This window comes from Epinephelus moara, chromosome 13 (genome assembly GCF_006386435.1).
Source record: "Epinephelus moara isolate mb chromosome 13, YSFRI_EMoa_1.0, whole genome shotgun sequence".
In the NCBI taxonomy this organism is placed as follows: domain Eukaryota; kingdom Metazoa; phylum Chordata; class Actinopteri; order Perciformes; family Serranidae; genus Epinephelus; species Epinephelus moara.
The window spans coordinates 4,154,784-4,176,520 of record NC_065518.1 but is presented as its reverse complement, the minus strand read 5'-3'; the positions used below and the strand labels follow the sequence as shown (position 1 = coordinate 4,176,520).

Here is a 21,737-nt window from a genome sequence, read left to right as displayed (position 1 = left end):
CTGGCACTAGGTGTTCAGAAATAACACAATAGGACTTTGGCTATTGGATAGGATCAAATCCTAAAAAATAGGTTGTTCAAAAGAAAAAAGGATTCTGAAATCAGACTAGATTATGTAATCCGGACCTGGTTCTGATCCCAATCAAACCTTCAGGATGTGTTGTTCAAAACTTTTCAGTAGGACTAGGATAGCTCAGAAGCAGAAGGCTGGATTCAAGGTGGATTTCAGGTACAAAATGTAATGAAACTTAATTTTGCACTTGATTTGTTTAAGCTCTGGTTATCCAGATGTGGTCTTGAAAACTCTGTATCTGGATCAGGCTGATCCAGTCCAGTGTTGCTTTGAAAACCAGCACAAAAGTAAAATGGATTAGCTCATCCTGGACAATCAAACAAGAGACTTCCAAATACCGATGCTTGGCCGGTGGCCCTGTGTGTCAATCTATGACGCTCTAGGCAACCCTCTGGCATCAGTTTTGGACGTGTCAGTTTCCACTCATTACATGTATACAGTATCTTTAAAATAAATTTTAGTGTTCCCAGGAAACGCACAGTTTCTTCTCGTTGTATGTGTCTTTTCAAAGTAAACGTCTTGTTAGGTTTAAGAATCTAAACCACTGAGATGGCCGACGGGTCAAACAAACACAGGACTTTGACCAGCAGGATTTAAAACCAAGAGAACTTTGAGTTATTTTAAGGTACATTGTCACTGTGTTTCTTTTCCTGAAGCTAACCTAATGTGAAGATGCCATTCATGGACTGCTAACTTGTTAGATATTATACAAACGTTGTATGGGTATACGCTGCTGTTTGTAAATAGTATTCACTTTTGTTTTGGAATAAGCGTCATCATCTGCTTAGTGTTTTGCCTCGCAGCATAGTCACCAGAGAAATATTAGCATTGTACGTTTGTCGTCCGGTGATGGAGGGGATGATGGACGGAAAATTAGGCAAGACATCTGCCAAGCTGCAGACCACAAACAACTAAAAAAAAGAACAAAATCAGTTGTTTTAGTGACTCGTTGCTGTTTTTCCGCTGGGGATTGTGTCACGAAAAGCAGATATTTCAAGCCAAAAAATTATCTCTTCTTGACCATTACCACATGATTTTTGTTCCTAAACCTGACTACACGTTAACCACAGCGTTGTTGAAACATATCTGTTACATAACAAAATAAGAATGTTTCATATGCGGTTTGCAGAAACGTACAATGCTAACTTTTTTTTTGGCGATTGGGTTTTGCCTCACTACATTTTCGTTTTTCGGTGCTATGTCCTAAACACAGCAAAATAAGAAGCAAAAAAAATAAAATCATGCAGAGGGCAGAGTCTCCGCAGATTAATGCACCACCACACACTGAGAGCGAGTGGTGACTGGGAGGGATTACTTTATACTTTATACATTGATTTAGGAAAATCCTGCTGTATATCGTAAAGTCTTGTGGCTATGTAGTTAAAATAACTCAACGCTTACGTTTGGTATCACAAAGGAGATGAACGGTGATCTCCTGGGTCAAAGTCCTGTGTTTGTTTGACCCATCTAAAAACCCTGACCTTCTCCCTACGCACACGTTGTCGTTCTTTATATTGCATCAGTTGCTCTAAGTGTCTAAGAATGATGCAGCCCTGTACGTCTCATGCAGACGCTAAGGGGGACCTGGGTGCGTCAATATCACACACTCAGGGCCATTGACCAAGTGTTGGTATTTAACAAGTTGGGAGTGAGACTGAGCTCCGGGAATATGACAATCCATCCCATCACCTTTGAGACATTTCACTGAAAAACATTAAAATCAACCTGCTGGTGGTGCTGCAGGAAAAGTGCAAAGATCATCAAAGTTATCAGGATTTATCATCTGGTGACTGTGAATGTTTGTACAGACTGTTAGAACAATCCATCCAGTAGCTGTTGAAATATTTCAGTCTGCTCCAAAGTGCTGGATCAACCTGCATTTCCTCAGAACCAGCAGATAAAACCTCAGTAAAGAAGAAGACAAAGGCCATTTGAAATAATTCAACAACCTTCAGTTTAACCACACTGCCACACAGAAACATTGATCACACTCTCTGTCTGACCATCACAACACAGACTGTCTGAACAGACACAAACACTTGAATGTTTCATCAGCGTCATGTTTTATTTGGGTTCACTGAGTCTCAGCGATCGAGCTCTCCGACAGACACAGCCTGCAATTACCTGAAGGGCCAAATAAACACTGAAGCTAACGCAGTAATTGGTATTAATTATCATTTTAACATATCAAAGGCAGGTTCAGTGAGTGCTGCAGGACGGAGCACTCACATCAAACCACTCTGGATCAAATGTCACTGAATCCATTATGACAAACAACTGGACTTTACTGCTGCTGACAACCAGCCAGGCGGGTCTCTGTGTTATTACACACTTTAGTTAATTTATTAGTATAGAGTGAAGTCAGGGCGGCATTTGACAAACAATTAGAGTGAAATGGTTCATGAATGAAATCAAGACTATCATTAAAATGATTTTCTAGTATTACTATGCACAGTGGTAGAGGGTCATGGGTCCCTGCTGCCTGGTATGTGTAGAGGCCCAGGATGAAACAAAACTGAACAGGGCCTCTGCATCGTGTCAGACATGTTGAGTATTTACTGTCTCCCAGCTCACAGCTCCTGGATTTGACCCGGAATAACGTAACAGTCTGCGGGTCCGGAGGAGCTTAAGGGCATCATGTCTAAAGAGATCTCCGCCTCGCACTCATACTGCAGCATGGCGGGCAGCAGTAAGTTGCTGTGGTTCCGTGAATCATCTGAAATGACAGAAACTTTGTCAAAGTTCTGCTCCAGATCTCCACCTGTGTGCTGCGGCGGCGGCGGAGTTCTGCTCCAGATCTCCACCTGTGTGCTGCGGCGGCGGCGGCGGCACGAGTCTCTGCGCCCCGGGGCCCGGCATGGCGCAGGTTTCCTTCTGCATGGTGGTGTCGTGGTGGTAAGACACCAGCTCGTTGCTGAAGTCCACCGCCTCCACCGTGGAGGTGGAGCAGTATTTATTACAGCCCAGGATGGTGGAGAAAGCCTTCCTGAAGTCGGCGTTGAAGGCGTAAATGACCGGGTTCAGGGACGAGTTGGCCCAGCCGAACCACACGAAGATGCTGAAGGTGGTGTCGCTGACGCACGGCGGCTCTCTGACTTTATCCAGCTCGCAAAAAGGCACCACGCAGTTCAAGACGAAAAACGGCAGCCAGCAGAACACAAACACTCCCATGATGATGGAGAGAGTCTTTAAAACTTTCGTTTCTCTCTTAAAAGATGTTTTCAGCGAGCTTTCGTCGTGCGTTGACGCGCGGTGGCGGTGGTTTTGCGCACGGGGCCCTGCCGCCCTCTCCAAAGACGAGATGCGTCTGATTTGGGTTTGCGCGATGCGGAAAATGCGCGTGTACGTCCCCACCATGATCACCACGGGAATGTAGAAGCTTATGAGGGACGAGGAGATGGCGTATGTCCGGTTCAGGCTGGCGTTGCAGTCGTCCGGGTTTTCCGCGGTCGAGTTGTCCGCGTCCGCGCGGTGCCAGTTGAGCTGCACAGGGATGAAGGAGATGAGGATGGAGAGAGTCCAGGCGACACCGATCATCAGGAAGGCGAACCTGCGCGTCATTTTGCGCTCGTACTTGAAGGGGCTGGAGATGGCCCAGTAGCGGTCCATGCTGATGATGCACAGGTTGAGGATGGACGCGGTGGAACACATGATGTCGAAGGCGACCCAGGTGTCGCAGAAGCGGCCGAAGAGCCAGATGCCGGCGACCTCGGACACCGCCCTCCAGGGCATCACCAGCACGGCCACGAACAGGTCGGACACCGCCAGAGAGATGACGAACGAGTTGGTGACTTTGGAGCGCAGGTGGCGGAATTTGATGACCGCGGCGCACACCAGAGTGTTCCCCAGCAGGGTGGAGACGATCAGGACGCACAGGACGCAGCCGGTCAGCGCGCGGAGACTGAGACCTCCACCCGGCCCGGGGCTGTCCGCTCCCGCTGTGACCACCTGATGCTGGTCCGGGTGATTTTGGCTCTCATTAAAAAAACTCTCCATGGATATCCAGACTCACGCCCTCGGTGCCATGTCAACCTCTCCTCATGAAACTGCCGCTCACACCCTCTGTCCACCATCACCTGCAGCGCGTCTCAACTCCAAACTCTGTGTTTCCAACACTCAGACAAAAAGAATAATCCTCCCGTTGTTGCTTAAAAACAGATTGAGCAGTGAGACCCTCCTGCAGGAGACTCAGTTTGTGCGCTGCTGCCCGCGCGCAGTGACTGAGGCTGCAGATGGCGACCCTCTGCGCCTTAAGTATATTTACCCACTCCAGTCTGTAACATATTCAGTCCCACGTTAAGACATGTACAACGTATTGATTCCAGTCGCCTGATGTGTTTTTTCATTGCTTCTCATCAGATCTCCACAGCTTTGCATCCAAACACTTGAAGGAAACCAAATATGACAAAACACTTTTTAATTCTAATGTCAGAAAGTAACCAGCAGCTACAGAAACAATATGAGAGTGAAAATAAACGAGGGACACATTTTCTCTCTGAACTTAATTAAAAATAAAATGAGTCTTTGAGGTGAATCTGAGTTATGAGTCTTCCAGCATGAATAATACAGCAAGTACTAAATTAAAACACGTGGGGAGGAAGACGGAAGTGCAAAAGGCTGAATTAGCGGAATTTAGAGAGGTCACTGATTTGACAGTTCATCCCTAAACGCAGACTAAGTTTGTGTTTAAACTGAATTTGGGGGCATTTTCTCAGAGAATTAGAAATGTGTGTTGTCAGGAACAAACATGCTTTAAAGGAGTAAAAAACAAAAAAACAAACAAAACAGAAAACATTTTCCATACATTATTGCTCCTGAGAGAAACCTTTCAAGTCCACAAAACACAATCAGGAAGTTGTGAAGTCTTCAGAGCAGCAGGAGAGTGAAGGAAGGTGAATCCTGCCCTCTAGTGGACAAAGACTCAAAACACACCAACAGCTGCACAGTCCACAGAGGCTGAGTTTGCATTTTCAGGTCCTGCTCAGATCTTAATTAAACATGTACGTGTCATTCTTCAACTCTGGTCCATCTTGGTCTGGAAACTTTAAAAAAAAATCTGATACATATTTGAAATGAATTGATAGATCATTTTCATTAAGATAACAGTTACATGTCCACGACCACATATCTTTTCCATCACAGTAAACGACTGTAAACGGCTCTTGTGGAAATTAAATTTTGTCACATTTATTAAAAAAAATTGAATAAAGTCACAATATGTGAAGAACGACTTCCCAACTTGAAAAATCCGACAGTCCAAGGAGCACATGAATGCAGCAGGAACTACAATATTGACTGGTAATGTGAGGTCAGCAGCTATTTGTTCAACAGGTCATATCCCTGCAAGTATGAGCACGTCATTTTTTATTTTGCATGTGAACAAAAATGTATCATTGCAATCACAATGCTAATTTCCGTCAGCGCGCTAATGGCAATTCCCATTACGTGTTAGCGTTGAGCTAATAGATCAATGCAGGCCTTAATGAATAAGTCAGACATATTATTTCTATGACAGGTTTCAATGTAACGTTAAATATCTCAAAATAATATTTCATATGGGCTAGTTACCCGCTGTAAATTTAAAGGTTAGCAGACATTAGCAGGCGCTGGGCTAGCAGCCTGTCTCTGACGAGTCAAACAGCATCCAGGCATCCTACTTTAGCCAGTGGTTTTACTGGTTTAATTCACAGGGTCCATTTGTTTCGGAGAGGAAGAGACCTCTGCGGAGACTTCGGCTCCCGGTGTAAAACCTTTTGAAATATAAACACTGACGGAATTCTAACCAGGAGAAGTTTCAGCTGGTTGTAATCTACAATCCTCACCACTAGATGCCACTAACTGGGTTTACTGCACCTTATACTTCATTCTACATAACTCAGACCTGTTGTCCTTGTTCGTGGACACTTCTGTGTGCCATCTAGTGGTAGTAAGAGCACAATACACTAATCCATGTAAAAACAAGATGGCAGCCATCTCGGCCAAGTCAGTCTGCAGCTGATCCCGACACAAAAGTGGACACGGTCGAAAACCTGATCAGATTATGTGGTTGAAACTTGTTTATTTATGATTGATAAAGTTTGTAGTTTGACATGGAAACAAATGTTACTAATTTTAGCGACAGTAAGACACTGTTAATTAGAAAGTACTAATTTGAGGACACTGGTGCTGTGTCTCAAATCACATACTTCCGTTAGCACACTTCCATGTAGTATACCATGTGCACTATGTACTTACTGGCGTAGTGCGCAAATTTCGACAGGGTAGTGTTGTCTCAAACCAAACACGGCTGTTGTGCACTTACCGGAAATGACGACCACAAATTAGCTAGTTAGCAAACTAGCATTAGCATTCGCGTTATCGTGCGCTGTACCAAATCATTACAGACTGCTAAATTAACCCAATAAACATTCTGCTGGCTTATACCTGACAACAGTATAGTGGTGCTTAGTGAAAAAAACACATGTATTTGTACAATGCAGCGACGTTCGAAAAGTGGTCCCTCCCCTTCCGCTACGTAGCCAAGATGGCGACCATTGAGGGCGAGAAGTGTCCATAGTTCCACACTCAACTTCTTGACCGTTTTGAGTGCACCATCCAGGTACTCATAGTGCACTGCATTTTTCCATACTTCTCAGTGTGAACACACTTATGCACTCAAAATATTAAGTGTAAGTACAGAAATACGCGATTTGAGACACAGCATGGGACTTTATTTTTCATTGAAAGTGTTTAGTTTTTTATATTTATCAGGTCCTACTGATCCCAGATAGCTCGGAGAAATTGGAGATGCATACCAAACAAAGGTTTAGGTCTCAGGAGGATATGGGATGATTAACACACCTTTGAGACACACATAAGGTGACCTGCACTGATGGTGACTTTATGATGAGGATTCTAGAATCCCGTTTCACCTTTTTAATTAATGATTAATGACATTTTCTTAATGACATCCAAAACTATTTCCAGTAAATGTTTTCCCAGCGGTTGTTCACAGAGTAAACACCAGGTGGCGCAGTAACTGAGCCTCTCTGTGTTTTTAATACATTTACTGGTTTTCTTTGTGACTCAGAAATGAACAGCCTTCACCAGTGTATGATGTCACATAATGGTGATTATGCTCTATTTATATTTGGGAGCAGAAGAGAGCATGGATGAAAGATTGCTGCACAATATTCTGGCTGAACAGGGAACTCATTATACGATCATGGTGGAAATTAACCAAGTATATTTATTCAAGTACTGTATTAAAGTATTTGCAGTTGACCTTAGTCTTTTCTACTCCTGCCACTTTCTACATTTACTCCACAACATTTATTTGACCACTTTAGTTGTTAACATAAGGTCAGAATTGATTTTAAGATCCTTTTTATTGGTTTTTGAAGCTTTTAATGATGTTAATCCTACATGTTTATCAGATTTGCTTTTATCATATGAACCCTCAGGTCTCCTGGAAGTGGCGTTTTAATCAGAACAAAAAAAAACCCACAGTGAGGCATCGTTTCATAACTATGGTCTACGTCTGTGGAGCAGCTGTCTGAAGACCTGAGGGCTGCACAGAGTGTTGATTTTTTTAAAAGCAAACTCAAGACCAACCTTTTTAGCCTGGCTTTGAATTGAACTGTATGTCTTTTTTTAATTTTGTATTTATCTATTTATTCATTTTTATTCATCTGTTTTTCTAGCTGGCATATTTTTCTATTTTATAACTTATTTATTTATCTATCTATATTATGAATATATATTATAATATAATATCAGATTATTATACAGTATCATATGTTACACTAATAATAATATTATTACTATTAATGTTATTATTATTATTACTATTTTTATTACTATTTTTATTAAAATTATTATTATTATTATTGTTGTTGTTATTTTTATTACTATTTTTATTAAAATTATTATTATTATTATTATTATTGTTGTTGTTATTATTATTACTAGCCTATTTTATATTATTATTTTTATTATTACTATTTTTATTATTATTATACCTATTTTATTTTTATTATTATTATTATTTAGATATCAATTTAAAATAAATAAACCGTGGTAAATAATCTAAACTTCTTTATTCCACATGAAGTTGGTGTTAAATAATGTCTGGTGAGGAAAGGGTTATGTTTACAGTGGGCAGATGACGTCAGTGTCAGCTGTTTCTCGGGCAAGCGCTGTCCGCGTGCACGTGTGTGTTGGTGTGTGTGTGGATGATTCAGCAGCTCGTGCAGCGGCAGCAGTCAGTCCACAGCAGCTCGACCTCTGCACAGGTCCACCCCGGGCAGACCGGCGGAAACAAACAGCTCTTATTTACATGTTTACCTGCAGTAGAGACAGTGAGTGAACCCCTGCAGGTGGGACATTACTGCCGGAGACCCCGTAGTGCTGGAGCCGTTAACAGGCCGGAGAGCAGCAGCGATACACCGCAGCAACACTGAGGCTTTGTCCTTCTCCATCTCCCGCTGGATTTTATCCTTATTATCAGTATTTATCGGGACTGTTATCGCGTGTCGTGGCTCCTCAGACTCTCCACGGGTGGATTTAACTCGCACTCGTCCTGACTGACACACAGCTGGTTTCATTCAAACACCTCAACTTGTACATTTCCGCATTTTGACGTCTGATGCTCCGACTACCCGGCAGGTGAGTTTCAGCTTCTCACAGCACATGAAATCCTCCTGTGAATGATGCTGTGACACATTAATGTTAAATATACACACACTATCATCACATACGGCATATTATATAATATACAGAGGCATATACATCTCCTGACAGCCAGCTGACAGCGCGCAGAGGAACACTGATGGTGTAGTTAATGAGGTTTAGTATGACAGCAGAACACATTATGACAGAGAGCTGCTGATGATATATGATGATATATGACACATCATAATCACGGATTATGACTTTAAAGTGTTTTATGAATCTCTTAAATCATATTCCATACGTCACATAATATGTAGAAGCGGGTTGGGAATCTCCAGGGGCCTCACAGTAAGATATTATCACAATACACCATCAAATATTCCGATTGTTTTGCGATATGCGGAGTATCGCAGTGACTTTTATTACGATTTATTATATTTTTTCAACTACAGATCATGTGTCCAGAGGAAAACTTTGTCGACATCTGTTTTGAATATGTTTATACTCCGCTTATCTTCATTTTTATCGCAGCAAAATGTGTCTGTTGGACTGAAAAAGCAATTGTTTTTCTCACTCCTTTATTGTTTATAAAAACAATTTATAAGTTGAATTAACACAGCTCATCTGTTCAGTTTGGCAGTCCCATAAACACGATGTACATTGCTTTCCATTCACATAACAACATGGAATCCAGTGAAATAACCAATAAATAAATATATCAAATAAAGGATACGTACATCCATATACTCAGGATAGGACCCAAAATAAGAACATAGCACCTTTTTAAACAGAGTTCAGTCACAACTAATTAAAAGGACAGAGACAAAAAACCTAGATAATAATAATAATAATAATGATTACGATATTCTAACCTCCATCTACACTTAGATCACAAATTCTACTTTGCGCCTTCTTTGCGCCAACCTCCCCCAAAAAATTCCTCCAGCATATGATACAAAAGTAAAATAAAATAATTCTAAAAAAATATATATGTGTGGGTGTTGGACATTTTTGACCAATTTCTAAACTTTACACAGAACAATTAATCTTCTAATTGATAATGAATACATTCGTTATTTGCAGCTCTGAATGACATAATAGGAAAATACAACATAGTAATATCCCATAATGCTTTGTTTACACAATAAAACAGAGCTAGTTTCATTTCAAAAACATTGTTTATTTCAATTAGATCATAAGACTGCTTTACAAGATGTTAATATATATATACTCTGTGTGATGTTACTGCAGATACGCTGATTGTTGGGCTGCAGCTAACGTATATTTTCATCCATAATATTCTAGAATAATTAGATTCATCCATAAAAAGTCCATCACAAGTTCCCGTAACGTAAAGTCTTCAAATGTCTCGTTTGGTCCGACCAAAAGTCCAGAACTTAAATTTACAGACATATAAAACAAACAGACAAACAAGATTCAGTTTGAGAAACAGGAACTGAAACAAAATATGTCGAAGAGTTTCCAGACTCAGTGTTTTAGACGTGTGAGGAATGTTCCCAAGGCTAATGACCGTTTCAGTGTCTCCACATTCCACATTTCTCACATCTTTAACCTGGTTATTTCCATTCTTTAGTTCCATCTGGCTTCTCTCTAAAGCTCCCAGTGTGGTTTCTCACCAGTGATCACTGCAAGTCCTGTACGTTAGTTCATCCCTGCACCACCTGAGCGCCCGTTGGCTCCAGACATCTGACGGTGATTTTGCTTCTGGGGTCAACGGCCAATTATTGTGGGGTTCCTCTTCAATGTGCCGGCCACTGTTTATAGTTTGATCAGCCAGAACCTGTCAGCTATCAGCTGTACGACCACATCATATGTTCATTTGATGCTGCATCCATATTCAGATATCAGTTTATAGAAATGTCCTACAGGTTCTGTTCTTCAGGTGTTTTATCTGTTGTCAAGTTGTTTTGTTCTGAAGGTTCTGTCTTTCAGATCTGTTGTTTTCTGTGGTCTCTGCTGCCTGCTGCAGACTGTGAGATTTGATCAATAGCGCAGCTCCACTGTGCCACATGGATCTAATAAACTTGGGTACGACATCAAGTTTGATGTCTGCAGACTGTACGATGACAGCGCCTACTGAATCACAGGCTACAACGTACGATGCAACAGCTTCACATACTGTACTGAGTGAGCAAGGATGCTGCACAGGTTATTACTTCTCCAACTGTGCAGCACAACGTAGAGGCTCACATTATTAAAATTGATAGAATTATTATTATCAATACTAAACTTAAGAAAATGTCCAAAAAGTATTGTTGACAAAAATGTTGACAAAATAACCGAAAAATATATTTTTTAAAAATGTCCCCAAAATAATTTTTAAAAAAAGTTGACAAAATGTCTGAAAAGCATTATTTAAATGTCCAAAAAATATTTAAAAAAGTCAGAAAAAAATGCTGAAAAAATAAGCGAAAAATATATTTTTTAAAAATGACCCAAAAAAAATTAAAAATTAAATAAAAAAGGTTGACAAAATGTCTGAAAAGCATTATTTAAATGTCTAAAAAATATCAGAAAAAGTCAGAAAAAAATGTTGAAAAAATAAGCGAAAAATATATTTTTAAAAAATGTCCCCAAAAAATGAAAAAAAAAAAAAAAAAGTTGACAAAATGTCTGAAAAGCATTATTTAAATGTCTAAAAAAATATTTTAAAAAGTCAGAAAAAAATGTTGAAAAAATAACCGAAAAATATATTTTTTAAAAATGTCCCAAAAAAATGTAAAAATTAAATAAAAAAGGTTTACAAAATGTCTGAAAGGCATTATTTAAATGTCTAAAAAAACATCAAAAAAAGTCCAAAAAAAAACGTTGAAAAAATAACTGAATTTTTTTTTTTTTTTTAAAAAGTCAGAATTTTTTTTTTTAAATAAAAAAAAAAAAGTTGACAAAATGTCTGAAAAGCATTATTTAAATGTCTAAAAAAATATTTAAAAAAGTCAGAAAAAAATGCTGAAAAAATAAGCGAAAAATATATTTTTTAAAAATGACCCAAAAAAAATTAAAAATTAAATAAAAAAGGTTGACAAAATGTCTGAAAAGCATTATTTAAATGTCTAAAAAATATCAAAAAGTCAGAAAAAAAATGTTGAAAAGATAAGTGAAAAATATATTTTTTTAAAAATGTCCACACAAAAAAAAAGTTGATAAAATGTCAGAAAAATATTCTTAAAATGTTTGAAAATATTGTAAAGTTCGGTGGTCACTATGTACTGGTGTGTGTGTGTGTGTGTGTGTTTGTGTGTGTGTGTGTGTGTGTTAGCTAGGTGTCTCATCTGGCAGCTGTAGCTCCGCCTCTATTTCCTTCATCCTTCTTTACGCGATCATGGTCAGAGCTGGAGGACACGTCACAAGGCTTCAAAAGATTTTCCTCACATTTCTTTTAGTGCTTTAGTTTTGCCTCCATGGCGAGCTGCTGTCCGTCTGTTTGTTTGGGTTTAGCGCTGATCAGTGCGTCATTTCATGCTGCATTTCTATTGGTTGGTTAGTAGACGTAGGTGGTAACAGCAGTCACACTGTCAGAATTTATCCCAGGCTGTCTTTGATCACAGACTGAACGGCCATCCTTGAACCTCTCTGACTGTGTGACCACCGTTTTCGAGCCACAACCAGCCCAGAATCACACAGCGTATGCCGGGCTGTAGATCTTGTGCTCTCTCCTGTCCTTCAAAAATGTTGTCCTGTAGGTTCTCCCCTCCGGCTGTTTCACCCTGTTTATGCCGTCCTCTATATGTTTTGTTCAGCATGTTGTGTCTTCTAGTTCTTCCAGTGATGTTGGTAGTTACGTGTCCTGCATCCCTGACATATGAAAATCTGAAATGATGCAGTAAACTCACCACTGATGCGTCGCAGGGATGCACCCTGTTATTTCCCCTGATGCTACATTGCGAACAGGAATATGTGTTGAAACAGTGGTGTTGCATGACTTCACAGAATTCACTGGGGGTGAAACTAGTGTTTTAGATCCTGTCTGATATGTGTCGGTGTTTTTGTCCTGGTGCTCTGCACAGATCTGACACCTGTCTGCCCGCCCACCTGTTCTCATCCCAGCTGTCTCAAAATCAGTGCAGCGGCGTGTCCTGGTAAAGGCTGCAGGGCGGCACAGAGGTCAGCCGGTAGATAATAATATCCTTGTATATTTAGGTTCATAAAACGAATCCTGACTACGAGATTTTTACGGTATGATAACAGTCTTGGAAAATGGTTTCATAGTTTGCATGAAGTCTGAGAGATCCACCGTTTAGATCTTTTGTTCTACAGTTGTGTCTTGTAGTTTATTGGTTCCTCTTAATCTTGTGTTCTTAGCTTGTCTCCTCTGGTGACCTTGTATTGCAGGTTCTGTCCTGTAGTGTTTGGTTCTGCTGGTTCTGTGGTTGCTTGGTGTTTTCCACTCTTTGGTTCTGTGGCTGGTTCGTCATCCTTCAGGCCTGCTGGTTCTGTCGTATTTGGTTCCACCTGCAGCGTTCTCTGACAGCAGCAGAACAGAAGCTGCTGCTCATCTGGTGTCAGTCCAGAGGAGCCTGCTGACACTGTGACCGATCAGTGTCTATGTGTGTGTGTGTGTGTGTGTGTGTGTCCATTACAGTCTGGCGGGGGTCCAGTCCGTCTCTCCATCTGTCTCTCTCTGATGTTTCCACTCTGCTGGACTTTATTTCTCTGTTCCTCCTCTGACGGATCATTTCTGCTCCGCCTGTTTGAATTCCTGCTGAGATGAAGAATCTGGTCTTCATCAGAGAACCAAGAACGACTGAAACTAACAACACCATGCAACAAATTAATTTAAAGTACAGTAAAACATCACAGCCTGTTCATCTCGTCTTTTCTCTAAGATACTGTTGAAATGAAATCATCTTTTACTCTAACTCTTCTTTGAATGTTAATTAATCCACATGATGAGGAAGCAGAGGGACGCTCCAGCGATGAGTTTGGGTCCAGCTTATCAAAAATAAATACTTCCAGTCTGTTCTCGTAGAACAAAAACATCCATCTGGTGAATAATTTACTCAAAAAGTTCCAAACTAACTCTGCAGTCAGATTCACAGATGTCTCAAGGCTCTCTCTCCCCAGACAACATGCCAACAATCTGTCTCTGAACTTACATCTTTCATTGACTATAGAGAATTAACTTAAAGACTATTAATTATTTGTATTATCAGTGCATCTGTCAGTGTCTCTAAAACAGTTTTAGACCACCTGTGAAACACGTGTTCAAAGTATTTCTGTGTTTTTCACATGGAAACTCTCAACACATGACAGGTTACAGCCTAAAGCACAATAACACCAACAAACTAACTGATCAGCAGCAGTGTTGATACAAACTCCTTCTGTTCTGGGAAGTAAAATTACTGTAAAAGTCATGTGGCTGTCGACAGCAGGACAACGTATTTTAGCCTTTACGTAAAAGTATCAGCACCATTTACAGTATAGACTATATTTAGGTTAGGTCACTGCTTTACTTTGCGCTACTTTACTTTCTGAAGGGGAACTGAAGCCATTGTCTGTCCTCTCTTCAAAGCCACCAGACTCCATTAACAGATACAGTAATTTTACCTCTCAGCACATGGGAGTTGTCGGTCTACTGCTGCCTCGATTGTGTATTTTGTTATTGTGTGACTGAGGAAACCGTCCTAACGTGGTGTCAGAGCCGTTTGTGGAGGCTTGCGAAAATAGCATTTTGAGGCAAAAACAACATGATGGTGACAGTGCTGCGCTGTAGGACTCGATAAGTAAACAGCCAAGATGGCAGCTGCTGAAGCACCACATCCATTCAGTTTGGCTTTGGAAGAAACGCTAAGCCAACTACACTTATCTTTTTCCTTGAGAGAGGAACAGAAGACTGCCCTAGAAGCCTTCGTTTCCAGGAAGGACGTTTTTGCCGTTTTGCCAACGGGATACAGCAAAAGCATAAGATATCAGTTAGCCCCACTGGTTGGCAAACAAATGGGGCTTAGTGCAATGAATACCTCACCTTGTTTTTTGCTCTGATTGGCCATCATGCTATCCAATTGCGTGCAGCGGGATTTGAAATGCCTCAGTTAGTGCCGCCCCTTGGGTAGGAAGGGTGTATCGGTGAGGCCAGACTCAAAATCTTTCTAGATTTGAGTCTGGATTTCCAGGCTATTCATACATACATACGACCAGAATTTGAACACTACTGGGAAGCTGCAAAATCATATAAAAATAAAAAATAAATATGAAAATAAAAATAAATAAAAGAAAAAAAAATGGAGCCGCTCTTTAAACACTAAAAGTCTCAGTTTAAATCAGGATGAATGAACTCAACCCTTATTTCTAGGGCTGTAGTCAACCAAAGAAAATCTTGGTCGACTAAAGTCGCACATAATCTTCAACTAATCGATTAGTCGTAGGAAAAAAAATCTGCACGTTATTATATCTAGACTGACTAAATCAACCACAGTGCAGTGGGTTAGACCAAACATTTTGAAATATGCCAGTGCTGACTGTGTTCACACTCAAAACTCACGGAGCATCCTAACGCAGACAAGTTAGCCTACTGTTTTTAGATGCTACGCCATGTTGGATGTTGAGCTGTGATATGTAAACAAAGTCACTCGGCCTTTTTTGGTCATCTGTTTCAACAAAATGCAGCCATACCAAAGACTTCTTTGACCTGGTCTAGCCGACTCCGATTACACGTTCAGTAACACTCTTGTTACTTGTGAGCCTGTCCCTCCCGCCACGGGAAATATTGGATTAATCCTGGAAAGCTATCGATGTAGCACTTTTCTCCTTACGAAAGTAACACAGCGATTATACGACCAATGAGAATTTGGTCGGACGAGAGCATATCAACCAAATAATCAACTAGGAGACTACAGCCCTACTTATTTCCTGAAACCTTCTTGTTATTGTGACACAAAACGGTAAAATGTGGACGGCGGGACATTAAATATTGAAAGTGATGATGCTGGTGTGGAGCTGTGACCTCACTGTGACCTCACTGTGACCTCACTGTGACCTCAGGCTTCATCAGTCTCTGTGGTTTATTAGTGAGAAGCTCCCAACGAAGCACAATCATCAGTTTGCTCCCCGACTAATGTCCTGGTGTTCTGCTGCCGGCCCCATAAACTCACTGGCTTTTCCTTTTCCTCCATCACTGAATCTCTCCCTCTGCTGATTCACTCTGTTCCCTCTCTCTGTTTACTCTTTCTCCCACTTGACCTTTTCTCTCCTTCTCCCTCTTTGTGACTCTGTTTGCTCTCTGTCTTTGTCCTCTCTGTTGCACTCAGGTGAAGAGTGGTCGGCTGTACTTGTGGAATTTAATCTATTTGTTGCCATGTGGGAAATAATGAAGAAAGAAACTTCCAGTGTAGTAAATCACAGTGAGGTTTGTGTCGGGCTGAAACTAAAGGTTATTTTACTGATTGATTAACTCGCTTATCAGTTATTTTAGTGATTAATTGAGTTGTCTGTAGAATGTGAGAAAAAGGGTTCAAGGTTGTTTTATCTGGCAACCAGACCCATGCTTGAAATTAGAGGTTGACAGATTTATTGGTTATTAATTGGCATTAATAGGATGTTTTACAAGCGCTCGAATGAAAGCCAGTGAGTAAATGCAGTTACTTCCTGTTTCAGAGTAAAAGCCCTCTAGTGTTTCATGCACAGTGAGTTAAACTGTATACTGGGTTTGGACCTGGTCCAAGGCAGAGGAGTCCTCTGATGTTTTATATTTTATGAATCATGGAGAAGGTTTTTTGAGTATTTTGAAAATACAAAATAACTCCAGTGTTGCGTCAGTGGTGGTGACGTGAAACAAGTCAGCTGTGTTTCCTGGTTGTCGTGTGGTTGACTCCTCTCTCGTCTCTGTGAGGTTATATCTGATAAATAATTGACATCCTCTTCCTCTTCCTCTCTCTGTCTCTCTCTCTGCTGATGGGTTTTGGTGGCAGGAAGTGTTTAGTGAATCTTTCCATCTCTCGTCTCTGATCGTCTGCAGAGTGTCCTCACTCTGATCAAATCATCTGAGCTGCTGCTGCTGCTGCTGCCCATCTTTGGAAGAAGTCCAGTATACTGTTGAACATTTTTACTGTGTGCTGCTCTGAGGGACTTTGTGGTCATTATCATTAATTTTTCAGACCAGAGGGAGGGTTGTTTTATGCCTGTGTCCCAGCTGGACTTTTTCTCCTTCATATTCCTCGGTAACGTTTGCAGGGCTACAACTAACAGCAACTTTTAAACGGTAGATTGATGAGGATGTGGAGGTGATGGGGTGGTTGACTTGCAACGATAACAAGGTGCAGCATGCAAGTTCTTTTAGTCGTGGTGCTGCTTTCAGTGTGAGCGGGGCCTCAGTTTCCTCGGCTGTGTCAGGATCTGGGCCATATTTAACCAGTTCTCTTGTTAAAGTACTTGTCGGCCCTCAGATGGTCAAACATGCTTATTATTAGCTGCTTATTAGCTGCTTGATTTCCAGAAGTAGGTTTCTCGGCCTGTTTGGATGAAGTGTTGTGGATTAGCAGGAGGCGGTGCGCCTGTCAGGAGCTCAGTGCCGAGCAGCTCAGAGAAAGAGCTGCTTTGTGGCAGATTAATGATGGTGGTGGTGGTGGTGGTGGTGGAGTGAGTGGAGGTCCTCAGCTCCCAGTACAACAGGGATGTTGTCCATGCCAAGTTGCTATGAAACCAGAGGATCAGAGGGGGGAGGAGACCAGAACTAAAGGGCTCTGAACGGCTCCCAGGCAACATGTGCAACCTTCAACTCCTGAGCTCGTGTGTTCGAGATGAAGAGTTCACAGTGAAGCTGGTGATCATGTGGGTTGGAAACGATTTTCCTCTTTTACAGAAGGCTGAATTATTTTATGAACACTGCTTGACGTCTAATATGCAACCAGATTTTTATAAAACATGACATGATGTGCATCTCAGAGTGTGAACTACAGGACTTCCTCCAGGAAACTTGTGAACAAACATGCAAGAATCACAAACACACTGATTCTGCAGCAGCACGTACAAGTGATTTAAAAAAGATTTGTGGCATTCACCAGTTCTCTTATTATGATGTAAATCATGTTTATGTTATGTGACGTTTATATTTATTTCACACCCAAACCTGACGATTAGGAAACATCTGTTATCTACAGAAACAGAACCACAAAAATTCAGAGTATGTTAGCGTCAGCAGTTTTCTGATGGAGGTGAAGCGGTGATGACTGACTCCTCAGATCTGTCTGTCTGTCTGTCTGAGGGCGAAGCTCATTCAGGCATGGTTCTGGTTCATTCAGCCATACAGTGTGTGTGTGTGTGAGGAGGGTGAGTGTTTGTTTGTGTGTGTGTGTGTGTGTGTGTGTGTGTGTGTGTGTGAGGAGGGAGTGTGTGTGTGTGAGGAGGGAGTGTGTTTGTTGGTTTAATGCCCAACAAGGCAGGGCATTCATGCTGTGTGTGTCATATGTGGCCTGAAGCTGGGCTGTGTGTGTGTGTGTGTGTGTGTGTGTGTGTGTGTGTGTGTGAGTTTCAGTGTGTTAAAGCCTCTGAAACACCGTCATGCAACACTGAAACCATACAACAGGTTTATGTTGTTGTTGTTGCTACAGACCAACATCTGTGTCGCTGCTCGTGTTGTTCAGACGCTCAGCAGAAACCACCTGTATCGATGTGTCTGAGACGTTTCCTCTGCTGATCCTGGACTGTGAAGGCAGCGATCATGTGTAGGTCATTGGCAGCATGTATATTAATGCAAGATCATTCAGTTACAGTGCTAACATGTATATGCATCACCACATGAGCACAGGGGTTTCAGTAATTAGTCAGAAAGATAAAATAAGATGAAGCTTTATTCATCCTGAGGGAATCCAGAGAGCGGCATAAGGTACAAAAATACAGTGGTACCTGAACGCCACACTTGTAAAAGCACAGATATCATGCCAGAAAAAGATGTTGGTCACCTATTAGAATATTATTTGAGTAAAAGTCTTGAAGTAATTGATATTTACTGTACTTATGTTTCAAAAGTAATTTTATTAAACCTCCATGCCAGCAATAATCGTGGCCGGAGGCGCCTCAAGGGAACTTCTTCAAATTTGGCACAAACATCCACTTGGACTCAACAACGAACTTTCTGGTGGTCATAGGTAAGAGGTCAAGGTCACTGTGACCTTGGCCCAATCCCAATACCCCCCCTTTGTCCACTACCCCTTAGCCCTTGCCCACTACCCCTTGGCCCTCGAAATGAATCAACGAGGGGTAGAAATCTTTCCCTAGGAATTGGGACACCACTCACTACGTCACCGCGTTGGTTACGTTCACACATATGTAACTATTTTAAACAGGAAGCTGTGAGCCATCTACATTTCCAACCGGCATCGACAATGGAGTCTCATTCATCCTACCGCATTCATCATGCTTCAGTTTGGTGAATGACAGATGACAGGGGACTTCTGCTAGCTAGCTAACCAGCTAACATCACGAGGCAGCATAGTTATACTAGCTGGCGTGTTATCGTAATGTGAAAAGTCAGACAATTTTGCAGAACAGGGCAGATGACAGACGCCAGATAGTGCGAGCTAGCTAGCTAACAAGCTGGGGACGGGCCCTTTGTCTGTCTCATTCTCGTAAAAACAATCTCAAGAACACCTTGAGGGAATTTTTTCAAATTTGTCACAAACGTCCACTTGGACCAAAGAATAAACCAATTAAAATTTTCTAGTCAAAGGTCAGTGTGACCTCACAAAACATGTTTTTAGCCATAACTGAAGAATTCATACACTATTTCTGACAAAACTTCACACAAACGTCTAACAGGATAAAATAGTGAAGGTCAAAAGGTCAAAGGTCAGCTTGACTGTGTTTTAACGTCATATCTCAGGAACAGAAGGGGAGACATTTGGTCAGATACTGAATTGGTGACTCTAATCTTGAAACTGTGCTGATTGTATAGATGAAGAAGCGTCCATGTTTTCACAGACATGGATGGAAACTGTCAGAGACACTGGACTGGTGGGCGGAGTCATACGACCACGGTGATTCTAGTTATATTAAATGTAATAAGTATTGAAAGTACAAGTAAATGCTAGAAACAAAAACGCAAGCTGTCATATTTTTGAGGATTATGAAGTTTATTTCATCTTAACACTTCTTCACCACCCTAAAAATGTAGTGTACATTACACTTAAAGGAAAATGCAGTCTTCTTCACAACTTAAAGGATTAAAAGAAAACCTTTGACTATCCAGGGCCGACACACTGCAGATGAGTTTAATACCTGTCTCCATGTGAAACATACGAACGTTACGGTCTGTAAAATGATCTCAGACATCTCTCTGATGATGGAGTAGAGTCGGCTGTTTCCTTTTCTGTCTGACTGGATATTTAGGTTAAGCGTCTGGACATCAGGCCGGGAGGAAAGCCGTCGCTCATGCTCCGTAGATCAGATATCCTCAGCGGCCTGATGACGCAGTCTCAGCCTGCCTGACGCCAAACAAACACACCCAGCGTCCAACCGGCAGCCATGAATAATAAAAACACACCGGCAGCTAAAAGTGGCTTTGCTATTTTGATGAGGAGTCGTTCTGACGGAGGGGGAGAACAAACCCAACAGACTGACTTATATTTCATGTATGATGATATTAATGTTATTAAATGTAGAACACACTTTGGAGGAAGTCTTTAAATTACTGTTTATTGACTTATTTCCCAACAGGTTTTAGAGTAGATCTCAAACAATAAAAGATATTTGATTTTTACATTTTATTGATAACCTAAGTTTTAACTCATCTCTAACAAAGATGTAACAGTAAATATGTCATGGTCTTATTCTTCTGGACTACAGTTTTTCCAAGATGGCAGAAGGAGGGAGGAAATGAAACAAAAGCTCTGTAATGAAGGCGAGGAGAAAGAGAGGAGAAGGATGAGGAGGAGGAGGTTACGTTACTTTGCCCTCTGCCAAGAATATCTCCGTCCTCTAATGATGTAGAGAGACTGAAACCACGAAATGCTCCGAGGAAGGATTGAGGCAAAGAGGCAGATGGAGGAGGAAGAAGAAGGAAGGATGTGAAGAAGATGTTATCATTGAGATAATTCAGACGAGTTAACAGCAGCATCAGTCCAAACTCTGCCTGTCTCCTTCTAACCATGATCCTTTGCAGTTTCTGGGTTAAGTTGAGGTTGTTGGGTCACATTACGGTCACAGCAGCACAGATCTGCTGTCAGAGGACTCCACTTGTGATATGTGATGTCATCAGAGACATTTTTCTCCCCTGAGCAAACACACTGAAGAGTTCAGATAAACTTACAAACAGATAACACACACAGCGTGTCCTCACACGTGCAGTTACGTCACATCTGGCCTTTAAACTCTCCACGGCAGCACACAGTTCATTTCATGTGGTAATCTCTAACTAATGACATCCTCAGTATCAGACACACAGGCAGTAAACTTGTAAATCACCAGTTTCATTATGATACAATATTTGCCGATATTACAAAGTCTGCCATGATATGATTTTGATTCAGTACGATTCAGTCGCCTGCGATCCACATGAGACAATATTATCTGATCATTTAACACAGTCTGTTACAGAAGAAACTGCTGCGACAAACTTGTGTCTCAAAGTCCTGAAGACAAGCTTCTGTCTTAAAGTCCTGAAGACAAACTTCTGTCTCAAGGTCCTGAAGACAAACTTGTGTCTCAAAGTCCCTAAGACAAACTTGTGTCTCAAAGTCCCGAAGACAAACTTGTGTCTCAAAGTCCTGAAGACAAGCTTCTGTCTTAAAGTCCTGAAGACAAACTCCTGTCTCAAAGTCCCGAAGACAAACTTGTGTCTCAAAGTCCTGAAGACAAGCTTCTGTCTTAAAGTCCTGAAGACAAACTTCTGTCTCAAGGTCCTGAAGACAAACTTCTGTCTTAAAGTCCTGAAGACAAACTTCTGCTTTAAGTCCTGAAGACAAACTTGTGTCTTAAAGTCCTGAAGACAAACTTCTGCTTTAAGTCCTGAAGACAAACTTGTGTCTTAAAGTCCTGAAGACAAACTTCTGTCTCAAAGT

General features: G+C 41.2%; 2 protein-coding genes across 4 annotated transcripts in view; one reads left to right on the top strand and one right to left on the bottom strand.

Annotated features, from left to right (window-relative positions):
* Positions 1-2,642: 2,642 nt before the first annotated feature.
* LOC126399486 (D(5)-like dopamine receptor) lies at positions 2,643-3,819 on the bottom strand. The gene is made up of 2 exons (XM_050059498.1): positions 2,877-3,819; positions 2,643-2,833 (listed from the first exon to the last, which is right to left on the bottom strand). Exons 1-2 carry the CDS (start codon positions 3,802-3,804, stop codon positions 2,643-2,645), a joined length of 1,119 nt encoding a protein of 372 aa, XP_049915455.1. The 5' UTR covers positions 3,805-3,819.
* A 4,470-nt stretch (positions 3,820-8,289) lies between these two features.
* The window catches only part of LOC126399412 (serine-rich coiled-coil domain-containing protein 2-like), a 79,450-nt gene continuing 66,002 nt past the window's right edge, over positions 8,290-21,737 (top strand). For all 3 annotated transcript variants that reach the window (XM_050059337.1, XM_050059336.1, XM_050059338.1), the window contains exon 1: positions 8,290-8,718. The gene's annotated coding sequence lies outside the window, so the exon portion shown is untranslated. The remainder of the gene's footprint in view (positions 8,719-21,737) is intronic.

Bases quoted from the DNA above. Each gene is read 5' to 3' on its own strand.
- LOC126399486 (XM_050059498.1), bottom strand. From the start codon at position 3,804: ATGCCCTGGAGGGCGGTGTCCGAGGTCGCCGGCATCTGGCTCTTCGGC. The intron at 2,834-2,876 runs GTGGAGATCTGG...CGCAGCACACAG, and splicing joins GCCGCCGCCGCAGCACACAG to GTGGAGATCTGGAGCAGAAC.